Below are 21,155 nucleotides of genomic sequence, written 5' to 3'. Positions count from 1 at the left end.
GACTTCTCAGGTTTTACCTGTTTGATGATTACACAGACGCCCCCCAGACCCCCTGGTGGTTCTCACCTTTCCAGACTTGTCCACACGGCACTACCGCAGGCTGGTGTATGTTTTGCTTCATACGACATGAAGACTTACAGGTGCCTCAGATGAACCGTGCAAAGGGAACATTTTCCCACTAACACTCCTCTCAACAGCACTGCTGTGTGGATTTGTTCTTTAACTGGACAAAGGCTGTTTTCCTAACTTGGCCTCGTGTTTCTCCGGTGACGGGGCCGTGGTGCGCAGCGTGGTTTTCATTATCCAGAAGGAAACAGCCTTCCTTCTGGGCCAGGCCAGGTGGGGCCAACCCACTTCCTCCCACCTGTGAAGGGGGGCAGCACCCTCCCTGGAGAGAAGCCCGACGGGAATCCTCAGCACTTTGCACGGTGAGACCTCTTTCTTGCCTCCTCCGTGTCTGTTTCCTCCAGTGAGTATCAGCACCGAGCGCCCGCTGCCCGGGGCCACGAGGAGGGCGTGCAGGCTCTGCATCCGGAACGATGGAGTCTCCCTCACCTGCTAACGGTCTGAACGATCTGATGATTCTCGCACCAGCCAAATGCCTCTTGTTAACAAAAACCTAGCTTAACCTCAGCCCACGAGTGCCGGCCACCTGCACTGCCTCCCCCGTGTTAGTTTCTTTTTGCATCTCAGAATTCACAATGCACCCAAACTACCTGTGTGTCAGTCCTGTGAGCTTTTCCTTCTGTTTTTAAGAAATGCCGTGAAATGGTTTGTTAGGGAAAAAATGGAAAATATTGGCAGTCATGAAGTTGGGCTCATCATGGGTTTCTGTGGTTATGCTGCCATTGTTTCCCCAGCAGCGGGACGGACAGAAAGCTGAACAGACCATAATATGGGGGTGACACTTCCCACGATTCCCTTAAAAAGGACGTGGTCATCACCAATACTTTGAATTCAAAGGATGTGCTTCTTCTAACAAACTTGAAACTTTCTTATGACATAATGTCATTATGACATTATGATGTGGCAGGTGGGAGCTGAGGGGCCAAGGTTAAATGGCATCCCCTGGGCTCCAGGCCATGAAGAGCGTTTTCTGCACACCTGGAGGTCGCTGAACGCAGGAGTTAGCGGCAGGCCCATGAGGAGACACGTTTCATGCACCGTCGAGCAAATTTGCCCCTCGGGGACTCCAAAGGATCCTCTTGGTACCGAGTTTTGTTCACGAGTATTGCTTGAAATAGGTGGACCTTTGGCTAAGCTTGGGGAAACTTTATTAAACCCCAATTTGGTTTAGAACAAAATTTTACTGGTATTTGTTCAAAACTGAGTATGGAAGAGATTCACCAAAGTCACGGGCCCGCCTTTCACTGTTATTCAAACCACATTTACCGGGTTAGCACGTTCAGCTCACAGCTACCCGTAAATACGTAAAAGCTGATTTCATTACAGCAACTGTAGTCTTACAACGATGAAAGATTCCAGTTCCAGGTGGCCACAGCTACACGGATGGCTCTCTCCCACTTGCAATTCTGAGCAGGGGCTCAGAAGCCACAGCTGAGAGATCAGTGTGAGCTTGAATGAGTAAAAAGGCTTTTATTTCCTTGGCATACAAATTTGGTTTGATGTCCCAGCCCTTCTGCTTATCGGAAAGTGTTTCAGGGAAACGTGACGAACGATCCCCTTGTGTTCTTATGACAGATGGATTTATTACCTCAGAGGTTCTCTCCTCATCAAACGGCTATAATTACAGGCTCCAGTGCCTTTTCCTGGCACGTGTGAGATGAGAACATAACGATACTGATTTTTATTGTGTAAGAAACATGCCGCAAGTCCCACATTGATATGAGAGTTTTCCTTGACATAGAAAATTAAACCGGTAAATAGCGGACCGCTGTTCCAATCATGCTTGTATTTCACACAATAGTTTTGAATTTGTCTTTGGAAATCGTAAGTATGTAGGATGCCCTCAAAATATTTACTTCGTAAAGGTAAATTTAATTTCCAGGTGAGAAGTTATTCCCACAGGCCTCTTTACAGAATGAGGTGCTTGAGGAGTGCTAGGTAAGATGTGACTATAGGAAATAAAACAGATTTCCTGTGCGAATGGTCCACGCATAGATCCAAAGAAACCGGAATATCTAAATACATTTCTTTATTTACAGACTGTCTCAAGGGAGGAAAATGAGTAATTTAATTTCCTAATGCTGTAAGTGGATATATGTCATATTATTTAAAGATAATTAATTCGATTAAAATTCTTAACCTAACCACCAGCCATCTGTGGGCATTTGAACATATTCTTGTCCATGTCTAGTGCCTGTTGGGAAATGCATCTAGCGCTTCAAATAATATCCTGCAAAACTTCTGGTATAACAGAGACAGGAGGCAGGCCTGTCCCTGAGAAATGACTGAACAGAATTGTCCAAACAGCCTCGTCAGGGCCCTCTGCACTGACCCAGGGCCAACGATAAACTGAGGGGCATGTGCTTACGAACCACTGCTAAATTCTGAGTCAGAATAGTGTGAGTCTGGGGTGTTCCTGCTCTGGGCTGATCTAAATCCACCACCAGCTTGGCCATGAAGTATTTCTGCTAGGGTGGAGCTACCCTTGGAGGCCAGAAGCTTCACTGCTAGAAGGAGCTGAATTGACTGGGGAGCACAGGGTGGAAACTCCAGTCCCAGATACAAATTGGAAATCTTGCAGCTCTCCCAAACTATGGCTCTAGTCCTGGTTGGGCCAAGTGGCAGACAGCAGGATAACTCAAGAATTTAACAAGGAGCTCCTGGAAAGGAGAGGACCACAGCGGCCTGGGGATCTCTCCTCACATCCCAGGCTGATGTGAGGCTGTGCAAATGCATATTTGCCACCAAAAGGCAGTAAGAAGAAAAAGAGGAACAACAATAACAAAACCAAGAAACATGTAGAAAACAAAAATCAAAATGGCAGACATAAATCCAACCATTTACAAAATTACAGTTAATGCAAATAGATTAAATACTCCAATCAAAAGACAGAGATTGTAAGACAATTAAAAAACAAGACCCACCTATGTGTTTTCTATAGAGACACACTATAAATTCTGAGACAAAAATAAACTCAAAGCAAAATGATGGAAAAAGATACCTCGTGCAAACAGTAATAATAAGGAAGCTGTGGCAGCTGTACCAATGCCACACACAATAGACCTGAAGACAACAAATATTATTAGACACAGAGACTGGCATTTTATAATGATAAAATGGTCAATATTCCAGCAACATATAACAATTATAAATGTACATGCACCAACCAATAGAGCCCAAAATACATGAGGCAAAAGCTGACAAAACTGATGAAATGACCAGGAAGATAAGCAACAAAGACAGAAAACGTGAACAGCGTGGCCAACTCAACTCAACAAACATTCATGGGTTCTTCACACAACGACAAATACAAGTTCCTTCACAAATGCACAAGGCACGTTTCCCAGAACACACTGTACGTTAGGCCACACGTCACATCTCAATAAACTTAGAAGAGAAATTATACAAACTATGTTATTCAACCATATGAAATTAAGTTAGGAATAAATGATAGGAAAAGTGTGGGAAATCCCTGAAATTTGGGAATTAAACAACATTTTTATAAATAACCCATTAAGAAAATAAATAAATAAATAAACCCATTAAGAAAATAAATAAATAAACCCATTAAGAAAATAAATAAACCCATTAAGAAAATAAATAAACCCATTAAGAAAATAAATAAATAAATAAAAACCCATTAAGAAAATAAATAAATAATCACATATTAGAGGATATTTTGAACTAAATCGAAAATGAAAAAACATATCAAAATTTATAGCAGGCAGTTAAAACAGTGTTCGAAAGTTATAGCTTTAAATACATATATTATGAAGGAAGAAAAATCTCAAATCAATAACTTAGAAACTAGGTAAAGAAGAGCAAATTTAGCCCATAGGAAACGAGAGGAAAATATCATAAATATCTGAGTGAAAATCATTGAAATGGAAAACCGAGAAGCAAGGACAAACCAATGCAAACAGATGACAGATATTTGAAAAGATCAAGGAAATGTATAAACCTTTGGCTAGACTGAGACTGAGCAAGCAAGAAATGGAAACTCACCAAAATTAGGCATGAAAAGAGGAGACACTGCCAACTGTATAGAAAGTGAGAAGATTTAAATGGAATATTATGGACAATGTTATGCTGACAAATTAGGTAACTTGGATAAAATGGGCAAATCCCTAGAATGACACAAATTACTAAAGCTGAGTCAAGAAGAAAGGAAAACCTAAAGATTTGCTCTAAAATCATAGAGAAATCAGGGCTGATCAGTAATCAAAAATCTTCCCACAGAGAAGAGCCCAGGCCCAGATGGCTTCACTGTGAATCTGAATGAATACCTGAGAAGAAACAGTACCAATGCTGGGCAGAGTCCTTCAGAGAGAAGAGGAGGAAACACTTCCCAACTCATCCTATGAGGCCAGGGTCACCCTGACACCAAAGCCAGAAAAAGACAAGAAGAGAAAGCTGTAGTTGTCGAGGACCAAGACCCCTCACGGGCACAGAAACAAACATCCTTACCGAGTTGTTAGCACATTAAATCCAGCAATATTTAAAGAGGAGCAAACACCATGGCCGTGGGGGGTTTATCCCCAAATGTAAGGACAGTTGAATATATGAAAATCAGTTAATATAATAGGTCACATAAATACAATAAAGGACAAAAATTCCCAGCATTTGCCATTTTTTATATTAAAAAAAACTCCTGTTTAACCAAGTCTTGACAAAGGCTGCTCCCTGCACCCGATTAAGAGCCTCAAGGACTTGGTCCTTAATCTGAGTCTGAGCACTGACCCCAAACCAGGAGCGAGGCGAGGACCCCCAGTCACCACCTCTGTCACCAGCGCACGTGAGGGTCCAGCCCAGGTACAAGGCAAACAAACCAAACGAAACTCGGCCTCCCCGCCCCACCCCGGAGCAGCCTCTCACATTCTCGTAGGACGCTAAGATCGTGGTTAAAACACTGCCTATTATTTTTTGAGTGATTTCAGTTTCCTCTGGGTGCACTCTTCTATTTTTGTTCTTCTGTTCTTTGTTCTTCACGCTTTGGGGTTTTCGTCAAATGTTTGCGAGTCCTCCCTGCTTCGTTCCTGTGTGTGAAAGAGGCCTCTGCAAGGTCCTACCCTGAGTGTGAAACCCTGTCTCTCCCAAAAGGTTTCCGGTTTTTCACGGGAGGGCAGACTCAGGGCTTGGACAGCCCAGGTGAGGGCTCAGACATGAGGAGGTAGCTGTGTCTGAAACAGCCGTTCAGGGACCACAGAGTATCGCCATCAGGACACAGGAGTCTGATGCCAGGAGAGCCACCTGGGACCCCTCCAACCTTCCACCTCTCATGTGCAGCGTTAGGGACAGAGCCTGTCGCCCAGTGTGGCTGCCGGGATCCGACGGCAGGGTGAGCAGAGGGGCTGGCACAGGAAGATGCTCCACAAACACACGTCGCCTTCTGCTTTCTTCCCGTGTCACTATTTCCCAGTGATGACATCCCATGTGCTTTCCAATGGATGCTGGAGGCTTGGCTTTGTCACAAAAGGGCGACGATCAGCCTTTCAACATGCAATGAGGCCCCTCCAGCCCTGACCCGCACCCGCTTCATTTCATAACTTTAAGCTCAAATTTTATATTTTGCAGAACTGCTTTATTACTTGTGCCTGAAATCTCTCTGCTTGAGTTTGTTTGTGTGAAAAGGAGACGTGATTTCCTGCGGTTGGGGCCCCGTGAGCTGTGGTTTTAGCTGCGGTCGGGTACCAGGAAGAGGCCCTGGATCGTGCACCCAGAGCGTCCCGAGGGACCCCGAAGCGCCTGCCCGGTCACTCTCCATCCCCTCGCACCCCTGCAACTCCCCAGGCTGACTCTCCGCTGTGACGGGCTCCCACTCTCCTGGCAGCGCACGGCAAATGCCGTGGCTGAGGCCTCCGCACAAGATGCTTTCAATCAGCTGCATATCCGCTCACGCCAGCACCACCGCTCCAGAGGCAAATGAAGCTGCAGGAGCTCCTACAGATGTGCGCCCAGTGAGCGGACCCGTCTGGACCAGGCCACCTCCACTCTGAGTGCTGGGCAAGTCCAGGCAGAGATGGGGGCAGAGGAAAGGCTCCGGTGACAAGGCCCTGCTCCTACCAGGGCAAAGCTCTCTGAAAACTGTGATTTCCAGGAAACAGAATCGATCTGCTGTAGACTGAGTGAAGCCATGGAACTCCCCAAGGAGTCAAAACCACATTTTCCCTTTTATCGGAAGTAGAGCTGCCTTCTGGGAAGAGCCCCACATCAATAAGGACCATGTTTTTTTTATTTGAGTAACAATACGACCAGGACTGTTCTCATTCTGTTCAGTTCAATGATCTTAAAAAGTGACGCTTGCTCTGTGGGAGCTGCTGCAGTCCTGGCCCTGTGGTTGGCATGTTCCTATCCTGTCACCCTGAGCAGCCCCTCCCACACCGACTTTTGTCTTGGCCACGTGACTTGCTTTGGAAGATAAGATGTATAACGTGTGCTCCACGGCAGAGACTTGAAAAGCCCTGGCTCCCTGCTCACCCTGCTCTCTGCTCCCGGAATCCCCACCACGACCGCCACATGATGAGAGGCATGTGGTCCTGTCACCTCTGTCACCCGGGCCAATAGCCCAGCCCACATTCTCAGGCTCAGGCCAGTGGGGGAACCCGGCAAGCCCAGCAGAGCAGCCTCCATCCAGCTGAGACCCCTGCAGAATGCTGACCCCGAGAATCACGAGCTCACAGGGCTGTTAGAAGCTACCGATGTGGGGGATATTTGTTACACAGCAAATGCTAATGCGTACATGCCCATTATTTTTCATGGAATGGGAAAACAGAACACTTCCTGCATGTAGGATGTGACCAGAGAGAGGGGAGACCTGAAGCCCACATGAGTGATGAAGAAACAGCGTAGGCAGGGCTACCTCTACATTTTCAGTCTACTAAGTGTCCCCCACTTTTCACTGCTGGGGATGTTATGTGTTGGAGCTGATTTCTAAGAACTTGTGACAAAGCTGAAAATCCTGTGCCAGCCAGCCTGGCCAATGGGGGGCTTGGGACCCTCTGTGCACAGAGAGGTCCCGACCCTTCCTTCCTATCTCCTCCAGACAATGGCAGGTACCACTACCTGAGCACCTGTTCACTTGCAATGCTGCCCTGATTCTCTCATTCTCTTCTATGACAGGCCCCTCGTCCTGCTCTGCAGCCAGAGCAGCTCTGACGATGCACCCCTACCTGAAACACCCCCATCCCCCCGGGATCCCCTACACACGAGCCTGCACGGCGGCACCCCTGGAGTTGCAGACAGGCTGGGCTCCCAGTCTCGGCCCCGCCCCTCCGTGGGGCTCCTCTTGACCCTATTACTGTCCCTCCTGTCTCCAAGCCTCTGGGTTTGTGTCCCCACCTAAAATCCAGTCTCCCCGAGACGGCAGTGAGGTCCTCAGGGACAGGACCCCGCGTCCCCTTGGTCCTGCCTTCCCAGCCCCACCAGGTCTAACCCCTCGCTGTCCCCGCAGATCTAGGTTGGACACCTCTGTGTGTCATCTACTCACGACGTCCCTTTGAATCTCACCCCCTACCCCGATGAACCTTCTTGCCGGAGGGTCTCTCTCTCCCTGGCCAGGTACAACCGGGCGCCTCCTCTGCAGCCACAACTGAGCCCCACGCTGAGCTCGGGGGTCAGCCTCTCCTTCGGAGGCTCTCGGAGCGGCAGGTTTCCATCACCATAACTCCCGCGTTTCGCTGAAATTGCATCTTTGTATGTCTGCTTCCTAAACTCCACGTAGCACTTACACTTTGGCTTTAGGCAAAACCCCAGACCTTGGTAAAGGTGGACGCTGAACAGAGGCTCCTGAATGGCAGCTAAAGCACTCGCCCAACTTTCTCAAATTTCAGCATGGCCCAAGCTCACCCCCGCTCTGCCCCTTGACGGGGTCCCCGGGGTGTGCTGGTCTTCCCGACGGCCTCCGACAGCTGCCCTCCACTCCACTCCCCGTCAGCTGGGTTCGGGGCTGTGTTCACAGGGTTTGCTACAAAAGCACATTTTGTTTTCCGTTTCTGAATATCTGTTTGGACTAAAACCACCTCTCCAGCTGCTTCTCGTTCTCGTTTTACCTCCGGTCCTGACGCCCCTGGTCTCCTGGGTCCATCAGTTCCCTGTGACCTCACTGACCTTCTCCCCAGTCTGGGCCCCCGCGGTGGGGCTGTCTACTCGACACCCTCCCTTGCTCTCTCCTGCCTCTCCCAGCTTGCAGGCAGGAAGCAACGAGCTTGCTCTGCCCTGAGCCTCCCCTGCTGAAGGGCGGCCGGCCATCACGGGGAAGGTCACAGCGCTCGGGCCTGACCACACCTGCACACAGACTCCCCCCCACCCCCAACGCTGGCTGTCTCTTCTAGGATGGTCGCTTCCCTGAGTCACCGCCCTGAGGGTCTTCACCCTCCCCCAGCTCCATGACCCTCCCCCACGTGGGCCCTCATCCCATCCTCTTCCACCTAGAGCACTTGGACTTGGTAACCTTCTCAGACAAGCCTTGTGTGGACTGCTTGAGAAAGATCAGACTTCTGCCTGGACGCCAACTCCTGCCTCCCCAGCCCCCCGGTATCCTCTGCCCTGGACGTGTCCCTCCACCCACAAAAAGTTCTCACCTATCAAAGTAGGAAACCAACTTCCTTTCCCTCTGACCACACGCTTCCTCCTAAAGGTCTCTCCCTCCCAACTGACAGAAACCGGCCCTTCTCTCCCTGCCATGCATGTCCTGGAGGAACCCCCTCTAGCCTCACAGCAGCAAAATGACTGCCCCCCGGCTTGGGCACTGGCCTCCTGGGCTCAGACCGCTGCAGCCTCACCCTTGCCCTCCACGGGGGCGGCCGTGCATCACACCCCAGCCAACACGCACATTTCTGGGCGTGTGATCTGACGCCTATGCCTGCCCTACGGGAGACGGGACCCTGCAATAATTCAGCTCGTCTGCCCCTCATGCTATCAACTTCAACTGTTTCTTCCAGCAGGTTTCAGCTATTCCAATGATCCTTAGTAGACGCTCTGGAATGTCAAATTAAGGAAACCACACGTAGCAGCAAAAATATCCCAAATTGTCCCCACACGTGTACTTCCAGCCTTGTGTGGCCCTAGGACCATGAGCCCCCCTCCCCTGCTCGCTTTTGCCAGTGACCGGTCTCCCCTGTGGGCGGGGTGTCAGCAGAGCCCCACCCCCTGCCAGCACTGTCAACCGTTAAATCCATCTTAGCCCTGTCCGACGGCTGTGACCTTGTGCCCTCTCTGACCAGAATCTCTGCTGAAGCCCCCCAGGTCCTGGTCCTCAGCTCTTTCTCCATCCCCGCATCTTCCACAAATGTTCTGAGTGAAGGGCACCCAGAAGACTTCGGTTTCCCTGCACTTGCGCACACTGGCTTCACGCCCCGACTTCTGCCTGGCACTTGTATCCCGCCGGAACCCCACACCCTGCTCCCGAAGGCCCATGACAGACACGCGCTCTGACCTCCAGCTCCTGGAACCCCTCCTCCTCCACGTCGTAGGAGAGCGTGTGGATCTTGATGTCTTCGGGCGAGAGGTCGAGGAACTTGCCGTCGGGGTACTCCAGGCTCTCCTTGGTGGGCGACCGGTCCTCGATGAAGGTGGTCTCACAGCAGTCGGCCGCCACGCTGTCCCCCCAGGGGTGCAGCACGCCCTCCGAGTAGAGGATGATGTTGGGCCGGTAGAGGGACTCCACCGACTGCTGGAGGGTGTTGGGGTCCAGCAGCTGCTGGACCGGCTTGTTCCTGCTGCCGTCCGGGGCGGCCGGCGCTGCGTTACCCACCATCCGGCAGCTCTGGTACTGGGGCGCCGGGTACACGGACACCAGGCCATCCCTGCTCTCAGACACGAGGCTTCTGGTGTTGATCAGGCCATTCCTCTTGCCGGCCTCGCCGAGCTTGCCGCGCACCAGCCCGCTCTTCTGCTCCACGACTCCAGCCATGGCGCTGTCCTCCCGGCCGGGCGTCGGGCTGGCGGGCTGGACTTGAGGGTCACGCTTGCCTCACGGGGCCCATTTCTCCTGGAGGAGGAAGAAACGGAGATGAGACAAGAAAATCACGCCTGCAGAGCTGCTCATCAGCCAGACCCTGGCTGTCTCAGGGTTTCCCGGTCACCGGGGTGCACAGCCGCTGGTCCGAGCCCACCTGCTCTGCCGAGTTAGACAGGCTCCATGGGGGCAGCGGCCAGAGGGAGCCAGAGGTGGACTCCTTGCATCTATACTCTAGTCTCTGCTCCAAATGAAGGCGACTCTGCAGGAATTGGAACCACTGCCGCTCTAGAGAAACTCATGAGTTCAACCGACCTGCTGAAACCCACAGGCAAGCCTACCCTCACCAGCCTCGACCACAGGGGACGTGGGGCAGTTCGTCCAACCCTCCCAGGCCCGCGGCTCCTCGTCCCAGCAGAAAACTCACACCAAGGAAGAGAGGGTTGACTTACAAAGATCTTGTGACTTAGTACTAATGGAACAAAGAAATAAAGCAACTATTTTAGTTTTTGAACTTTTCCAACAAACAACCAACCTACGACCTCTTGTGAATAAAATTTTGACTAGAGGGACATTAAAGTTTTATATTCTAATAAATTCAAGGATTTTTTTTGCAGTACGCGGGCCTCTCACTTTTGTGGCCTCTCCCGTTGTGGAGCACAGGCTCCGGACGCGCGGGCTCAGCGGCCATGGCTCACGGGCCCAGCCGCCCCGCGGCATGTGGGATCTTCCCGGACCGGGGCACGAACCCGTGTCCCCTGCATCGGCAGGCGGACTCTCAACCACTGCACCACCAGGGAAGCCCTCAAGGATTTTTTTGAGTAATATATTTTTATCTTTATCATCTTTATTCAGGGTTTTTTTTGGTCTAGTATATCTTAAATATTGATCTATTTTATTTAAAAATTTTTTTCTGAAGAACTAAGTTGCTTTCGCATATAACTTACAATAAAATACCTCTGTGTGATAAAAACAAAAAACAAAAAAAACGCCCCACACAGATTTAGAAGTGATAGGAAGACCTACATGTTAGTGCTGTACAGGGACTAAGTTCCCCGGCTGAGGAAATCTCACACACACATTCTCGTATGTTCTTTCCTTGTGTTAGAATTATCTCAATGCTCACACTTGCCACTGGCCTTCAGCAGGGTCCCAGGAAGCAGACTGGAAATTTCCTTGCCTCAGTGGTGCTCGGCTTAGAGAAACAGCTGGGATACAATTAAGAAGTCTTCTAAACTGTTTCGCCCTAGATCATGCTCCTTTCTAGGGTTTCAAATGTTAAAAAAGAAAAGAAGATACCCAAGCCTAAGATTTTGGGAGACAGCTTTTCCTCTTTGCAAATTAATAACTGTTATGTAGGAAAACGTTCCCTCTTGGGGCTTTCAGGTGCTCCGGCTTTCTATGAGATTTAAGAATTTTCTTACATCATAACCGCTGGGTTTGGTGGTAGCTACAGGTATCCAAATTTTCAGACTGAGCAGAGGAGGAGAGAGCGAAGACACCCTTGCGACTAACTGGAAAAGAGCAGTTTAACTGAGTCGACAGATGACCAGTCGAGGGCAGTATATGCACTGGGAGGTGTGGGTGTCACCATTGTGACACTGTGTCCCATGTCCGAGAGCAGGACACAGTATGGGCTCTGCTGCTGTGGCTCTCAGAAGCCCTCGGCCCTGGGGCCCAGTCACAATCCGAGAGCTAAAACCACCGATTCTGAGCACCTGCGAAGCATGTCCTGTGTGTGCGCGTCACCTCCGCACCCAGTCACCTTCCAAGCTCATCCAGGCGTTTCTGGTGCAAACACCCAGCTTCTCTGGCCTTCATCCTTCCACAGCGAAGCTGCTGGGCCCCTCATGCAGGGCTGGATGTACCAACAAGACCAGAATAACCTTCTTGAAACTCAGTTAGGCTTCTCAGACTCAGCTCCTGCCTGGATCCGAAGTGAGTATCTCACAAAAGACATTTGGTTACATTTATTCAAATTCCTCCTCCTGGATGGAGTCTCCTGTTGCAGTTCAGCCAGAGTGACCTTCCCTTTTCTGGTGTGTTCCCGGCAGCCGGGCTCCGGTTTCTCCTCTACCTCCTTGTGCGTCCTTCTCTGCCAGCGTGACAGCTACTCACGTCACCTCCTCCTCAGCCCCTGCCCTGCCCAGAGCCTGAGACCAAAGAACCACGGCTCCTTCACCCCTCTGGTCCTGGTATGCAGCAGGTGCCCAATGGACAGTCTCAAGGGTTATGGGATTGGGATAACGCTACGTGGGCATCTCCTTGAGCTGCACCAGCCTCAAAGTGGGTCGAAATCATGGCGCTTTGAGGCAGGCGCAGCTTACGTCTTCACCTAGAGGCGGCTGGGAACTTGCACCATTAGCACCACCTGGGATTCTGTCGGGGAGGCACGGTCTCGACCACCTGGAGCTACCGAGTCAGAATCCGCATTAACACGACCACAAGGGTTATTTTGCACCTTGAAGGGAGGGGCCCTGCTCTGTAGTGCATAGTGTGGGTTCTGGCTGTTGGCTCCATATTACAGCTATTTCCTATCCTTCTTTTTAGTATTTAAACAAACACATCCAACAGTTTACATTCTTCATCTTTTGGTTGTTTTTGGCCGCGCTGCATAGCTTGTGGGATCTTAATCCCCACCAGGGATTGGACTTGTGCCCTCGGCAATGAAAGCGGAGTCCTAACCACTCGACCGCCAGGGAATTCCCCAACAACTTACATTCTTAAAGACCTTTTTTTTCTTCTTGGAGTGAATTTTTCCAATGTTGAGTATGATAAATTATGATTACATCTGAGGTAAAGGGGCTGTAATGAGTGGAATTTTATTTTTGTCATTTCAGCATCCTTCAATACTATTTCTTCTAACACAGACTGGCTTGTCATTGTCTCTAACCCCTAATTCCTATTCGCTCATTTCCTCTGTGTTTACTTCCACGCACTCCTCCCCGACTAGAGCCGTTCCCGAACCCGAGTTTAGCGGCTCTGAGATAAAACGTCCCGTGCCAGAGCCTGGGGTCTCCTCCAGCATCCTCACGACGCTTACTGGGGTCTTACCCGTGATGGTGCCATTCCTCCAAGGCTCTTTGTAACAGACGTAAAATTATGTAACATAATCGGTTATATTATATAACAAATGATACTTCATTTTTTTCTCAGTCCATGATATTCAGAACCAGCAGCTGCAAAGAGGAAACCCTTTGACTGGATCCTTTCTTTCTGCTTGAACAGCCTCCGCTCTGTCGAGGATGCTGCCTGCCTTCTGCGAACAGAGATCTTCCTGGGCTGCATCAAGCACTCCCAATTTTGTCCTCCGGGTGAGGCCCTGCAGTCTGCTTTTACGAGTCTAGCAGAGGAAGCTGGTCATTCGCACTACAGCTGCTGCATTACTGATGCTGGTGGTCGGGGGAGGGGAGAGGATGAACAGGGGTCTCCTGGTGCCTAAGGTTCATCCCCTTTCTCCTCCTTCCCTCGTTCTCTCTCTCAGAACCACAGCTCAGAGAGCCCTCCCACCCACGGGTTTGGGTGAACACCAGGCAGGTAGGGAAACTGAGGGGCGCTGTGAAAGAAAACAGAAAGCAGACAGGCAACAGCTGTACAAATTCTGCGTTGTACAGAAACACACTTTTCTTTACTTTGAGGCTGTCAGGATATGAGAGGACGAAACTAAGAGTCAGGAAACCAGGGATTTACCCTCAGGTTTGCTACTTCCTATGATCTTTAGCAAGTTGCTTGTGGAAGAGGAATTACTGATAACGCAGTTGAGCGAGAAAAGCTTTAAGGTCCCTTCGGCTCTATGATTTGTACCTCATGGCCCATGAGCCTTGGGGTTTTATGGGGTCAGATGGAGCTTTTCCACAAGGTGGTGAAAAACCTCACACTGACCACAACAGGCTAGGCTTCGGTTCAATAAGATGTATATCTGTCAACTGCTTACTGTTGCGAGGCACTGTGTTAGGTGATCGCTGAAGACAGAAAGATGACTTCCCGATATTAAAAGCCGAATCAGCGAACAACAATTACATAAACCAGTGTAACAGTAGTTACACAACCAACCTGTCGGAAAGTCACATCAACATGAAACTGAAATCTAATGTTTCAGAATGAGCTACAAGGAATGGAGAGAATGGTAGACATCGTGAAGAGCAACATAAATCAGGATTGGGAAAATAATCAGAAACAACAGAATTTGAGACTAGAAAGAGACGTGAAAAGAACCCAGGAAAGAATTAGAAATAAAAGAGAAAGTAATTTCAGAAATCAAGGCTAAGCCAGAAGGGACACAGGAGCGAATAAACACAGTGGATCGTCCCTTAAAAGAAACAGAACATGGAAAACAGAAAAATGTTTTAAATTAAAAAAACATGAATACTTCAATTTATATGAAATTCTAGCGGAGTGTTTGTTGTGGAAGCAATCAAAACATTGTTTGAATCAGGGTTGGAAGGACGATTTCGTGCAAAGGGCACAGGGCAGTATCTCAGTCAATGCAATGACTCAGTATCCTGGTAGGGCAGGGGTTATGGTGGACGTTTGCATTTGCCAGAGCTAATCAAACTGTAACACCGAAGACGTGCATTTCACTGTGTGCATTTAAAGTGCTGAAACTATTGTGAAACAAAGCAATAAATGCAGAATAAAGGCAAAGAAAGTACAATATGCATATACAAGGAAACCTCGGAGAAGAAAATAAACAATGGAAAACAGCAAACACTAAAACTATGATTTAAGAAAATGTTCCCGAAGTGAATGTTGAACGGTTCAGTCAGCACCCAGAGAAACAGACCAAGAATGACTAATCCCAACGTAAGTTACAGGCAATCTACTAAATGTTAAAGAAAAACAAACAAACATAACACCTTTGGTTATCCAGGAAAAAAAAAAACATGGGTCACTCAAAAGGATAAGAAAATCAGATTGTCATCAGGCTGGCCCACAAAATGCTTTAGAACAGAAGCCAATGGAGTAACACACTGAAGATGCAGCGGCAGGGAGACTTGAGTCAAAGGTTTTACATTGACTCAAACTGACCCCGGGCTTAAAGCCTGTGGGTGAGCGGACGGGAGGAGTGTGGGTCCCACGAGGCCTTCCTGTGGAATCCAGATGCTACGAGCTACGATGAACGACCAGAGGGGCGGGCGTGAGGGCTGGCAGGGGTCAGGGGCTACAAGCAGGACAAAGACGACATGTTCCCTCTTGTGGGAACATATGCCGTCACCCATGAAGCCTTCTTGCCAAACAAACACAGCACAACACAACACAGCAAAACACAACACAACCTTATTTTCATCAAATCTCTACATCTAACTACCAATTAGGAAATTCAGACAACAGAGGGACAGGTCAAATGACATCATGGGTGTATGAAACCAGCAAAATGCGGAATGTGGACAACTCTACAGGAAAAATAACCCAGGAATTGTAAGGATTATCAAACAGAGAGAGAGAGAAAGAGTCTGTGGATTAAAGAGACTTAGAAGACATAGCACCTAATTGCATGTATTAATTTAATTTGGATCTGATTCAATTTTTTGTATGTATATATATGTACCTGTATGTATCGTGCCCATGTATGTACACACAAACACATGCATATACTTACACATACATATTCATATTAAATGACTCTACATTTATACACACATTTATATATGTTTATGTATTGAGACATTGAAGAAATGAGTACACTGGCTGGAGCTTTGTAATTTTTTTAGGTATTGTTAATTTTTGGAAGGTGTATGATGAAGATTAAAAAAGAGCTACCTACTTTTAGAGATTCATACTAAAGTATTCACAGATGAAATAAATGATTCAATGTCTGGGATCTGTTTAAACATCATCTGGGAAGGGAAGAGCTGGGTAGGGTACAGAGAACACAAGGTCGGCTCCGGGTTGATAATCAGTGAAGCTGGATGATGGGTACATGGGGTCCATTATCCAATTCTCTCTACTTTCATGTACGTTTGAAATTTTCTATAACAAAGAGTTAAAAAAAATCAACAGATGAAGATGTGTAAGAAAGATGTTCCAGGTAGAGGAAACAGCATGAAACAAAAGCCAAGAGGCAGGGACGCCTAGCAGAGGGGCCAGGGGTCAAGTGGGAGGAGGGCAGGGGCCTCGACTGGAGGGTCTTGAATGTCATCTGCACATAAAACATTTACTGTGATAAACTCTGGGCGTCGTTGAAGATCAGCTCCTGAGTGGATGTGGTATCACGGAGGCTGCTCGGGCAGCGGGGTCTGTGGGCAGCATGGGGAGTGGGCGCAGGGGACAATGGGGGCGTGGCTGTGATGCCGCGGGTACCCCTCTCAGCTCAGCTGCTCTAGGGCAGCCAGAGGCCAATGACTGCAGGGACCTCAGGGTGGCACGATCCAGGAGAGCGTGGTTGCGATTTTGTCTCTGACAAATGGGTTGTAAAGAGGCTATTTGAGTAGCCTGGGCAGTGGCCAGGGGATTCCACAGCCGGCAGCCCCTGTGCTGCTGCCACCGGACAAGAGGGCTTCCTGGGGGACACAGGCGCCTGGAGAGCCTGCGGGGACGCCCGGGAGACACACGGTCCTTCCCGGGTAACTGGCGCGTCCGTCCCCTCACTCACTCACCCTTCCAGGCTGTGGGTGGTACCCAGTGTCCGCAAGGCTGTACTCCAAGAGGGTCACCTACTGAGGATCTCTGTGTGTTTCTAGAGCTGAGTGGCCATGTGGCCCGAAGCTGTGGACACAGGCTGGGGAGGGTCCTGGGAGGGTGTACGTGCTCCCTGCACTGACCTGGCCACGTCCCCCCGCAGGGAGGGGCGGCCAAGCCTGGGCCTCCGAGCACCGCATTGCGCTGCCTGCTCAGTGCAGCATCTTCCTGGGAGCCCAGGGTCACTGGCGGGGTGAGCGGGGCTCGTGTGGGAGGAGGTAAAGGCGACAGAGTGGCCGGACTCCTGTGGCTGCTCAGGCCAGACAGGACGACCCACCTGAGAGCACTTGTGAACAATTCACAGAAAATAGTCGTGAGCAGCCTGGAAGGCTGAGGAGCCGCCCAGGAAGAGGAATCAGTCGAACAGGAAGGAGAAGGATGGGGTGGGGGTCTGGGAGAAGCTGAGCATGGAGCACAGGCTCCGGACGCGCAGGCCCAGCAGCCATGGCTCACGGGCCCAGCCGCTCCGCGGCATGTGGGATCTTCCCGGACCGGGGCACGAACCCGTGTCCCCTGCATCGGCAGGAGGACTCTCAACCACTGCGCCACCAGGGAAGCCCCCCGCCCGCCATCCATTTTTGATTGGTTTTTTGCTTTGTTCCGCATTTGACTCTTGGTGCTTCTGTTGCGTTAAGCTTGGTTTCAAAATCGCTCTCCACACAGCTCATCCCTTTGGTCCCCCAAGTTCAAAAGCCCTTTGTTCCTCCCCCTCCGTTCCGTCCAGTCACCAATTCTGTTGATTTTCCTCAGAGACGCCCCTTGGATCCTGTGACCAGAAAACCCCCTCGGCGGCGGTCGGGCAGTGGGTCTCAAGGGCAGGCCTGGGCCCCGCGTAGTGACTGGGTACACGGCTGCTAGCCTACCCCTGCTTTGCCTGTGCCTCACCCAGTTTCCATGTTGTCATGTCTAACTTTTTAAAAGATGCTGAAAATGGAGATTTTATGAAAAATCTCCCAAATTTACTCCTGTTCGCTCATTTTTGTACAAAAATTATGAACAGTGCTCCTTGAGTCCATGAGATTTGCTCGGCAAATCCCTCCCCAGGGCTGCTGGGAGGAGGGTCCGGATTATGCTGGGGTTTCTGAGCCCGTCCCCCCGTGAGAGGCTCTCCTGTGCCCACTCCTACATTCTAGGCCTGGGGTTGGGCCCCCGGCTGTGACCGCCCCGTCCAAGCTCACCTCCCACCCCCTAACCCCATACACCGAGACTCAAGACACCCAGCTGTCCGCTCTGAACTGGCCTCTGCGGATGCTGGGCCCACCTCTCCCACCACCGCCACCCCTCCCCACCCCCCAAAGCTGCCCTGACTCCACAACCGGCCTTGGCTTGGACGTCACTTCCCCTGTGGAGCAGAGTCTGGCCAGGCCTCTGACACCACCAGCCACGCTGCCCTGAGATGCACTTCGGACAGGACCCTGCCTCCAAGGCCTGGAGCTCCTCTGCGTTAGAGACCAGCTCCACCCATCTGCGATTCTGATGGCGAAGCCTGGGTCACTCATGGTCCCCACAAATGCTTGATGAGTAACCAAGGCTGTTTGCCAACATAGGCCACAACCGGACGCTCAAATACGGTGACAAGAACCTCACTGATGAAGACAAAAATCATCCTTCTTCCTCAATCAGGAGAAATTATTTGCTTGGTTAGTAACATGGAAAGACAGGTAACATAAAGCTCTCCGACCTTAGACCCAGTTACTGAATGCTAGTGGCTTTCTTGATTTATAAGTAACTTTCACTTAGGAAGAAGCCATTCCAGCTGGAAATTCTGTGTCATAAGGGGAAAGCATATTCCTGTACTTTTGGTGTGAGGATTGGACTTTCGTCAAGCAACTTCCTGGAACTTCCTTTGGCATAAAGACCTACCATTCTGTTCCCACCCAGGGGTCTTCACAGACGCCAGTGGGAAAGAGCCGCAAATGCCTATGATCCAGCTTAATCCAGGCAATGACTTCCACCTCATTCCTATTTTAATTAAAGATAATAATGCCTAAAGATAATAGAAGCACTGTTTTCCTATGACTCTGCCCGTCGAAGGCTTTCTAAACCTGGACCAGCAAACGCCCCCCCAACCCCAGTGACGATCCCCTCTCCGTACAAGTGGAAACTACCCCGGGGAGTCAGGTTCCCAGGGGACAAAAGCCAGTGTCCAGAGTGGACGGCGGCCTGAGCAGAGGTGGCCTTAATCCCCAATGCAATGTCACCTATAAAAGTTTCAAAATAGGGAATTTGAACTCCTGCCCCCCAAACCAGGGGAAGAAGCAAGTTGGCAGGAATCTAGCACCTAGCACCTGGCGAGGCGAGCACGCAGGGGCACTTCCGTGCATCCACCGAGAGGCTCTGGTGGGCGCCGATGGTGAGTGGGCAGTGTGCTGGGCGGGGGGGCCGGACGGCCATCTGGTCTGGGTGCTGCACACAGCACAGGGGAAGATGGTCTTTGAACAAGCATGGAAGTAAGCCCGGGGCTCCAGACCAGGCGAAGCTGGCCTGGAGGGAATGAACACAGTACCTGGGTCTGGGGGTTCAGAACGAGCCTCCTGTGCAGATGTCACTTAGGGGAGACGTGAAGCTGGGGGCCAAGGCCGAGGGGACGTGTTCCAGGCTGAGGGGACAGGCTGGGAGAACAAGGAGGCAGGGAACAAGCTGCTGGATGGAGAGAGGGCTGGGGAGACGGGCGTGTGGGAAGTGCGTCCTGACAGCCCTGGGGTGCAGCGAGGGGCGGGCTGGAGAGGAGGGGCCTGGGTGGGCATCTGAGAAGCTGGAGGCAGGGATCCCAGCCGCAGCCCGGGCAGCTGGACCTCAGGACAGGGTGCAGATGAATAAAGTGCACCCCAGGAGGTGTTGGGGGGCAGGGTCGGCAGGCCCAGGGCTCCTTGAATATGCATGAAGGGGGGCATGGAGAACGTAAGGGTGAAGCACCCCCCACTCCCCGCTCCTGCCCCAAGCCCTGGTGGACAGAGGTGCTATTTGCCAAGGTGGGAAACGGTGGGGGATGGATCTGGGAAAGTTGGGGTTGGTGATGAACTCACATTTCCCGGGTGGGCTGACTGACAGGTACCCCACCCCAGGCCCTGGCTGCCACCATCCAATGGCGCTGTCTTGGCTCACACAGGCCAGGTCAGAGGGGTTAAGGCCCTGGTGTGGCTCCAGCCAATGACAGACGGACAAATGCCCAGCATCTCTGCCCCTGGGTGGGAGGGTCCTGCACACCATCCCACAGGCCGGCACCCTGGTGCCCAGAGCCTGCTTTGCTGCCGGTCGCGCCCCATCTCACTTCCCTATTCCGCTACTGCTGTGCCCCCCGAATCCCTGTCCTGGGCCTGCTTCTTGGGGAAGGAACCCAATGCACCAGGCTCTTGTCCTCCAGGCCCGTGAGGTACCTCCCCTGCTATTGCACAGACAAGAAACCAAGCAAGATACCTCGTGTGTCCCCAGATCTCATCTCCGTGTCACCTAATGACCTCAGCTCGCTCCCCTTGTCAGGACCTGGAGAAGAGGGGACATGTTTCCTGCCGTCCCAAACAGAGGCCGCCCCAAAGAGCCAGCAAGGTTGAAGGGTAACACGTTGGCTCGGATGAGCACATTTTAAAGCAAAAAGTAAAAGCAGCCTGGGAGTCAGTTAATTCTCTCTGTAAATGCATAAGCTGCCTTGTTATGGGGCCGGGGCGTGTGGGGAGGAGGCGTGCTCACTGCCAACTGATAAACTGGCGGTCGGTTCTATAGGGCAGTCTCAGAAGGCACGATCATTTAAGCTGACCCTAAAAGATTCTCTCAAATGAGCTGGGAAACGACTAGGCTTCCTGACCTCTGAGGCCCAGAGTGAGACCCCGACTCACCGACTCTTCACCAAGAAAATGAATGCCCCCAGCGGCCTCAAAGATTCAGCCTGGGGCCATGTCTCAGGTGGTGGCTTTCAAATTCTACACGGTCCAAAGTCATCACAGCTGCTGATCTAAATACAAACGGAAAAGATGCTCCAGCCAGGAAGAGGAACAGGTGAGATTTGAACCAGGTATGTCTGACTCCAAGGTGTACTGTCTCCTTGCTCAGCTGGAGTGACACCCTCGTGTCACCCAGAAAGTTGGGGAAGCTCGTGAGACTGTGGGCTCCATCGTCAGCCCTCACATCTGAGGGGCGTGTAGTGTTTGAAGATCCCAGTTTTGTTGCTCTCTCTTGTTTTAGTTAGTAATTTCGTTCATTTAAAAAAAATAACAGCATTATTGAGATATAATTCACACACCAAAAAATTCACCTGACTTTTAAAGTGTACAATTCCAAGGGCTGCAGCATACCCACAGAGTTGTGCAACCTTCACGCCTATCTAATTCCAGAATATTTTCATCACTTCCTACACAGCAAGCAGCCACGTCCCCCTTTCCCGGCCCCTGGCAACCACCAG

The 21,155-nt window shown here is 50.7% G+C and overlaps 1 protein-coding gene across 8 annotated transcripts in view; it reads right to left on the bottom strand.

The window, feature by feature from the left end:
* SYNDIG1 (synapse differentiation inducing 1) overlaps nucleotides 1-21,155 on the bottom strand; it is a 117,356-nt gene that overhangs the window by 46,529 nt on the left and 49,672 nt on the right. For all 8 annotated transcript variants that reach the window (XM_060284405.1, XM_060284406.1, XM_060284407.1 and 5 more), the window contains one exon: nucleotides 9,560-10,114. In XM_060284405.1, coding sequence (XP_060140388.1) covers nucleotides 9,560-10,036 — 477 coding nt within the window. In that variant the 5' untranslated portion in view covers nucleotides 10,037-10,114. The remainder of the gene's footprint in view (nucleotides 1-9,559; nucleotides 10,115-21,155) is intronic.

Source organism: Globicephala melas, chromosome 15 (genome assembly GCF_963455315.2).
Source record: "Globicephala melas chromosome 15, mGloMel1.2, whole genome shotgun sequence".
In the NCBI taxonomy this organism is placed as follows: domain Eukaryota; kingdom Metazoa; phylum Chordata; class Mammalia; order Artiodactyla; family Delphinidae; genus Globicephala; species Globicephala melas.
The sequence above is the reverse complement of the archived record's forward strand: the minus strand, read 5'-3'. Positions and strand labels throughout refer to the sequence as shown.